An 8,398-nucleotide genomic window follows, 5' to 3' on the forward strand; every position below is an offset into this window, starting at 1 on the left:
TTTATTTTATATAGAGATTTATCAGGAGTATTAGAATATAGTTTTATATGAAATATCATATTATCTTACTATCAACACATTGAGTACAGCATTACCACAACAATTTATAGAGGATGCCACTTATTATACTCATAGAATTGAAAAAAACTTGTAATTTGTGTTTTTTCATTTTTGTAACAAATACTACTCATTACATATATTTTCTTCTCTTTTGGAGGTGCTTGTAGAGTATACATGCCAAAGAGAAAAAGAATGCATTGCTATAACTATAAACAAGGTACAAAATAAATGTATGCAATTGATATAGTCATTTTTTGAGGATACTATCTAAAGTCAATTTTGAAGTCATATATGTTTACCTCACTCATAAGGCTTTGAAGACTACTGATTGTCCATCACTATTGTTTATTATTACATCATCTAATATTAGTAAAGACATCCAAATCATTTGTCGTTTGCATTTATGCTCTCTTCTTAAACACATTTCTATTGACTCAAACAAGGATCCGTACATCTCACAATACACTCAAAATCTTATTAAAGCAAATATGTAGTCATTTTTTTCAATCAAATTAGAATTACAAATGATTGTTCTTTTTACATAAGAAAATATTAAGCCTTTTTTATGAGTTTTTAATTTAATCTTAATATAATCATAAGAAACTTTTAAATAATATATACCGTTAATGGTATCATAATTGACCTCATACATAAAATAAAAATTAATAAACCCTAACAAACACAATCATCGTGAACGGGCACATTGGACATCCAATTACTAACTATATAAAAATAGTTGAACAAAACTTCATTTATAAAACGCTCGCTGCTGAGAACTGAAAAACCGCTGGCAGCATCAGAACTGAAATACAAATAATACTTAGCTAAGAAAACCCAGGTTCGAATTACAAGCAGATTGCCTTTTCCAATTACAACGTACAAAACGGATTTTCTCTTTCCTATTTTTTTGGAATAGAAAATAAGAGCCATGCAGATACAGAACCCCTGACTGAAAGCATATACACAACCCAAAATGACTGTTTTTAACAGTGGGGAACAAAAACTGGAGATTAAGAAGTATATAAACAGTAGGAGATCATGAGTGAACAGCTCTTGTCATCATGTGCTTGAATTCGCTGAAGCTCACCACTCCATCTCCATCCAAATCCACCTGAGAAATTATGAAAGTACAGTGATCAAGAGTGACAGAAGTTTCCACACCCAGGCGGCACATCATACGCTGGAGTCCCGCTGGAGTAATGCCTGTTGATGTTCCCTCAAACATCCTGAACGCCGCCGCCAATTCTTTTTCGGCTTCTTCCTCTCCTCTTTCCTCACAGTTTAGCCGTATAAATTCATCCACATCGATATATCCGTCTCCATCAGAATCCAACTGTTTTATTATCTCTTGCAATTCATTCTCGCACACCTCCTCAACCACACATTTGAGAGAGCTGTGGAGATCCACCCATGATATTTTGCCATCTCCATCCGCATCGAGGTATTTAAACACCTCACACAACTCTCCTTCGATGCCCTCGCCAGATTTGCACAATGATTTTGGCGGAGGAGATTCGCAGAATGATTTTGACGGCGGAGAGCGGAATGTCAAACAAGCAGCTGGAGGGGAGAAGTTGGAGGCTAATTTCTGAGCTTTTTTAGACAGCGATTTGAGCAGGCGCTTCATAGCTCTTTTGGGTGATCAGTTGCGGGCCTGCAAATCGCATTGTCTTTTAAGCGCACTGTTGAATTTGGGGACATTTTTTTCTGTGGAAAGAGAGCGCGCCTTTTCTCTAAGATAAGTAAGTGAATTCCGTGAAGAAGACGCTCCACAAACGTTAGTTGCCAAGAAAATGAAGTGATAAACAGAGCACCACGTAGTAGTGGAGGGAAAAAGAAGATGGGGAAAAAGAAGATATTGACTGACAGATAAGTGGGTGAAGAAACGTAATTTTGCCGGCATTATGTTGTTTCGAGGAAGGTTCGTATGCCAGTACGTTTGGGATGAGGAAAATGACGCAGAAATTGGACTGCAGCTACTCCATATTAAAGGCAATTTTGGAAACCTCGGCGCAGCGGAAGGAGTTTTTTTAATTTTTTGGTGGGAACTGGGAAGTTGCTCATCATGGGAATTGACATGAGTCGTACTTTGAAAGATGCATAAAATATTTTTTCTTTATCTATTAAACATCAGTTAACTACAATGAACCACTGAGTGCATCATTTATGATTACAATTAGTAGTATGTATTTCATCAGAAAGTAACACAACATGAAAAACACTTTAAGCAGGGACATAAGACATATGGTCTGATATGTCGCTGCTACGTCATTAAGTATCTACATGCAGATTGCCTTTGATCCACTCTCCACATTTGCAAAACTTTTGGCGTTCAAATTTAACTGGATGGCTAATTAATACGTTATTATCTGCTAAATTTCTCTCCTCCTTTGTACTTTCCTCTAGTCTTCCATTTTGTTCTCTACAAACAGTGGTTATCAAGTGGTTGTCCAACTTTGTGAGGTTCTAATTAAATACGGAGAGATTGTTATTATCTATGAAGTGGAATTGAAGGGACGCATCTATTCTGGTTTCAAAAGGACAGTATGGATTGACTAACAAGCATGTCAGTCGCACGTTGCGATTGACTAACCTGTCACTAACACGCTGTACGAAAAATCTGTTTTGGAGCTTGAATAACTGCGACTGAATTGAAGTCATAATCAAATTACTGTTCCCTCAATCTTTGGAAAGTGTTGTCCCACATTCGAGACATTTTGGTCCACCCATACCATTGAGATTGCTGCTATGATTTATCTTGTCTATGGCCTAGGTACGTTAAGTCTCTCTTATATTATTGATCGCTTATATTAAGGGCATATCCTTTCTTTGTGCTAAGTCTTCCTTCCTGCTGTTATTGGGTTTTCTAAGATAAATATTTTTTCTCTTAAGCTCTCATACACATATATACTATCAACGCATTGAGTTGAACATTATCAGAACAATTTATATATAGGACGTCATTCTCTTTCTTAATAATTTTTATATTCATATAATTGAAGCAAATTTGTAATTTGTGTTTTTTCATTTTGAAAAATAGTACTTATTACATATATTTCCTTCATAAAGATATGCAATTAGGATATTACTTTATATGGGTTCCATATCTCTATATGTCTAAATATTTACTTTATATGCACATAGCTATAGGTACCTTAAATATACATTGACATACATGTTCGTTTTAAGATTCACTTGCACTTCAAAGTGGGTGCACAATGTAATAGTGAAATTTGTACTATTGTTAATTTTTATTTATTTTTGTATCTATTTTAATGAAAAAAAATTAATATAAATACACAAGGACATGACATATCATATTTTTGTGCTCTAATCTAATGTTTATCCATCTCCATTTATTCTAGCCTTTACACATTTCTATTTATTTGACCTTGTCTTATTTTTATTTGTACACGCCCCTATAGATCTGCCTCATTTATTGGCCCATACTTCACACACCCATTCTTAATCCTAATATTTTTTATTCACTATCCTAAGTCAATTTCATGACTTGTAGATTGATCTTACACAATAGTGTAGATTCTATGTAAACATAACTCAAAACTAATTTTTTTAAAATTTAAATTGACAAGTCTTATTATTTTCCACTAGTCATTAGAAGCTAGCTCCGTACACATTTGTGTAGCTGTTTTTTATTACTTGGTATTTAAAAACATTCATGTAATTATTTAAAAGTTAATTCTAGAATCCTCAAGAAATATTAGAGAATTTGCACTTGAAAAGGCAATCATTCTAAAGAACATTTGAGTTGGAGTTTTACAAGGAACCAACATTTACATCAAAAACATCTAAGATATTGTATGATTGAGTTTGTTTTTTTCAATGTCTAATTAAAAGTCATAAAATTGATAAATATTAAAGTTGATCTAAGACAATGTGAACCCTCATAATCCAACTTCTCTTAAGTAATTTTAAATACCACCAATCCTTGAGCCCTTATGCTTCAATAGATAGTAGAGATGAGGTTGAACTAGGTCACAATAATATATAGACAACAAGATCGATCTAGACATTAAAACAATTTTGTAGTGTGTAAATCTAATATACGCAATATAAATTCAATCTACACAAAATTTTGAGTCTATCATAATTTGACACTAGAAGCATAATAATTTAACATCTATTTATTAAAAACAACTAAATTATATGTAATATTAAAACTATTTTTAATCAGAATCTTCAAAATTAAAAATTCTCTCTTAACTTAATTTCAAAATTATCTATTTTTAAATATTATTAATTAATCTAAATTAATTTATACTTTATTTATACTCATCTATTGATATATAAATTAAATAAGAAAAAATATTTTCTTTCACAATCTGGCAAACCAGACAAAAACATTTGTAAAATTGGTACTAGCTTATACTTGAATCGTAAGACTGGACTTTACATAAAGTGATAGTACATATAAAAGATGCTAAGCAACAATGATTAACGCTCACAATCATGTCGTGTCGACTAACTTTTCTATCCAGAATTTTATTTTAAAATAACCTCAGATCATTTTTGCATGATTGTCACCTCCATTAATGAAAGGAAAAAACAAAAGCAACAGCTGAAAGCATCAACAGAAATAAATTTAAAATTCCAAGGATTCAAATGAAAGAAATGTGAAGTGACAACCAAAATGGATTACCCATGGTCATCGATTTACTGAGGTGTGCGTTTTTTTCAGTATTTTTAAATCTGTAATAATGCATGCATGATTATCCAGATTAATCCCTTGTTGGATAAGATTTATCTCTGTAAAGAAAGCGACACCAAATATATTTGTCAGACTTTTGTTTTGATTTTAATCTCATGCACCTACAGTCTGCCGGTATCACATATGTACTGTTGCCAAAAGTAATTGATCATTTCATGCATTTCTTTTTTAAGTAAATTTGTGATTCAGTATACAACGTCATTATCGTATGATATACATATAACTAAAAGATGAACCTGAGTAGGCAACAAGATTGATAAATTTAAGTTGTTGTCTTCTTCGCATGGAATGGGATACTACGGTTATTATAGCTTTTGAGACTTTTAAAAGAAAAAAGTGGTCATGGTGATGCGTTTATAAGTGTTGAGGAAGTTTCGGAAAGTTTTATTCTAGTTTTAAATATATTTTTAATTATGAGACAATGTAATATGGATTGTTAGTGATGCAAAGTTGAGGTAGAAGAAGTGAGTGGATGATTGCTATGAAGTTGGTTGTTTGAGACAGAGATTCGAGGATAGTTTTATATTTGGAGATTGGAGTTAATGTTGGAGAAGATCCTTTTTTTTCTTTTAATTTATATTTCATGTATCTTGCTTGGAGATAGTGAATTATCTCTGCAATTTTTGCATCTTTCTTTGAGGCAATGCATCTTTGTATCTTGCCTTGGAATAGTGTATCTTAGTTTGCAAGTCCTTCAAGGAGCAGAGTACTTTTGTGATCTTATTCATATATTATAAGTTGACTCTCACAATGGGTTTTCCACGTAAATCTGGTGTTCTCTTGTGCATGTTGAAAATAATGATAGGAAAAGATAAAAAGAGGGATACAAATGTGTGTGTGTGTGTGAGAGAGAGAGAGAGGGATGTAAAGTAGAGAGATAAAAGTATAGCTTGGTAGATTAATCAAAAGAGAAATAACCATGGGAACCTCCTTGGGAAGCTGAGTAACACTACGTTACTCCATAGCTTGCATCAAGAAGTCTTGTGTGTGTGTGTGTGGACTGGTATTTACTAAATTTGCATCTCTCGTTCTCATATTTGCCATCCCTGAACCATTTTGCTCAGTAATCTGAGTGCAAAAACATTGGTTTGAGGGACATTGTGAGATAGAGAACCATGGGACCCTCCTTGGGAAGCTGAGTAACACTACATTACTCCATAGCTTGCATCAAGAAGTCCTGTGTGTGTGTGTGGACTGGTATTTACTAAATTTTCACATTTTAAGTTTTATTCGCCCACTTTTCCACCATACATTTCTCAAATGGCCCAAAGTCTTGGATAACCATTAAAGGTTTTCAACCTTCAACCACCAAAACCCTTAAAGTCTTTGAAAACCATTGAAGGCTTCCAACCTTCAACCACTTAATCCCCAAAGTCTCCAATAACCATTAATGGTTAATTCAAACTCTCCCACATGGTTAAAACATTTGTTTTGACTCAACCTCTACCCAACCCAAAGGTCTCATCAGGCCATTAATGCTTTGACCATGATTATCTCTTAATCATTTGCACAAAGGTTTATCTTTGGATTAGATCTTAATTCATTGGGTAAACCTAACTTAGACTTGACCCTTAGCCTTTAGATAACCATGAGGTTTTCTCAGACCTTTAATGCCTCCAACCTCTTCTTTCAACCCAATCTTATGTTGACATTTGTCACCATGTCATTGGTACAAATTGTGCACATGGATCCCCAACTTTCAAACTTGACCCTTGATTAAACCATTTAATCTTGACCATCCATTGCCCTGTTTATGCTATAAATAGAGCTCTCATTCCTCCATTCTTAACAATCATCTTTCAAATTTGAAGCATCACACTTATGCTCAAATTCTTCCAAGATTTTATATCATTTGTATGTTCATCATTTAGCCTCTTTTAGATCATAAATTAGACTAATATGCATGCTTAGATTACTTTCTTTATCATTTTAGTTCAATCATAGATTAAATATAGTATGCTAGGATAGTATTCATACTAATCTCATCATCTTATCATTTAGTTTATTGCATTTTAGCATCATACCTAGCTTAACATCCATCTCATACTAAAATCTAAAAAAGCATCTCTCGTTCTCATATTTGCCATCCCTGAACCATTTTGCTCAGTAATCTGAGAGCAAAAACATTGGTTTGAGGGACATTGTGAGATAGAGAACCATGGGACCCTCCTTAGGAAGCTGAGTAACACTACGTTACTCCATAGCTTGCATCAAGAAGTCCTGTGTGTGTGTGTGGACTGGTATTTACTAAATTTTCACATTTTAAGTTATTTGAACTTGATGTAGATGAGCAAATTGTTTCATGTTTTTGATGTAAGTTTGATTTTGATATCTTTGTGTTGATATGGAAACTGATATTTGATATGTTTTGTTTGTTGACAGGAGCGATTGGGTATTGTGCAGTCGAGGGAGAGATTCCCGAGACCATGGACGCTGATACCACGTCTGTCATAGGCAGACTTGGATATTATAGAGAGATGTGGATTGACCTCGCTTCTGGATATGCCTCGGTTCAATGTGAACCGGGGACTTTTGACAGCATTGGCAGAGAGGTGGCATAGCGACACAAACACCTTTCATTTTGCCACTGGAGAGATGACAGTGACACCGGAGGATTGCTACCGGATTTTGCGCATTCCTGTGGTAGGGGCCATTTTACCTTATGAGCAGACAGAGGAGGGCGACACGGAGGTACTGCGCCATATATTTCATGATGAGAGTGTCTGTGGTTATGAGATCCCCTGGCAGGAGTTTTTGGATCTGGATTATGCACCGCTGCCATCTATATTGGCAGGATTCATTGGGGGATTCCTTTGTCTTGATCGCAGGTCAAAGGGATTTTCAGTAGGATGGGGGCTGGTCCTGGAGCAGTTGGTTACACAGGGTTGGAGATTTGCGTGGGGGTCAGCGATGTTGGCCCATCTTTACAGGAGCCTGCATGAGGTAGTATACCTCGGTTATGGGAGCTTATCAGCGGGTGTGACCCTATTACAGGTATGGTGCTGGAAGCACATCCCAGTAGTGAGGCCATTGGCAGACAGAGATAGGCCCGTAGGTGCAACATACGCCTATGGATACAGAGGCCTAGTTGTCCAGCGTAAGCTGGGCAAACTAGAGCACTGGAGGAGAGTTTTTGATGACATAGATACGATCACCTAGAGACCATATATAGATTGCGAGGTGTGGGCGGAGGATGGTATAGAGATGCCTTTCATTTTCATGATGAGGTATCTGATTGGGAGGACTCCGTTCGTTATTGAGCGGTTTTTGGTGACCCGAGTTTTGCGGTAGTTCGGGAGGCAGCAGGGGATTCCACAGGGAGCGTGCTTGTATGCACGGCAGCAGCAGGATGTGGCCGATTGGGGACCAACTATTGATAGTGTCATGGCCATAGAGGAATTCACAGGGCTGGCAGGACAGAACTGGGACTATTCCCCAGAGATACAGGATGCAGGGATGACTGACAAGTTTGCTCGTTTGTTTGCTGCTCAGGCCGTGGCGAGGATCTCAGATCCAGAGGAGATGAGGCCAGCATTTGATTCAGATGGAGAGGAGGGGGGAGATGATGGAGATGACGGAGACGATGGAGATGATGGAGGAGGTAGAGGA

The 8,398-nt window shown here is 35.9% G+C and overlaps 1 protein-coding gene across 1 annotated transcript; it reads right to left on the bottom strand.

Moving 5' to 3' along the window:
* Nucleotides 1-795: 795 nt before the first annotated feature.
* Nucleotides 796-1,844, bottom strand: LOC131042699 (calmodulin-like protein 2). Its single transcript, XM_057976025.2, has one exon. It carries the CDS (start codon nucleotides 1,685-1,687, stop codon nucleotides 1,097-1,099), a length of 591 nt encoding a protein of 196 aa, XP_057832008.2. The 5' UTR covers nucleotides 1,688-1,844; the 3' UTR covers nucleotides 796-1,096.
* Nucleotides 1,845-8,398: the final 6,554 nt, after the last annotated feature.

This window comes from Cryptomeria japonica, chromosome 4 (assembly GCF_030272615.1).
Source record: "Cryptomeria japonica chromosome 4, Sugi_1.0, whole genome shotgun sequence".
In the NCBI taxonomy this organism is placed as follows: Eukaryota; Viridiplantae; Streptophyta; class Pinopsida; order Cupressales; family Cupressaceae; genus Cryptomeria; species Cryptomeria japonica.

What these genes read in the sequence shown, in the direction of transcription:
- LOC131042699 (XM_057976025.2), bottom strand. Translation starts at nt 1,687, where the DNA reads ATGAAGCGCCTGCTCAAATCGCTGTCTAAAAAAGCTCAGAAATTAGCC.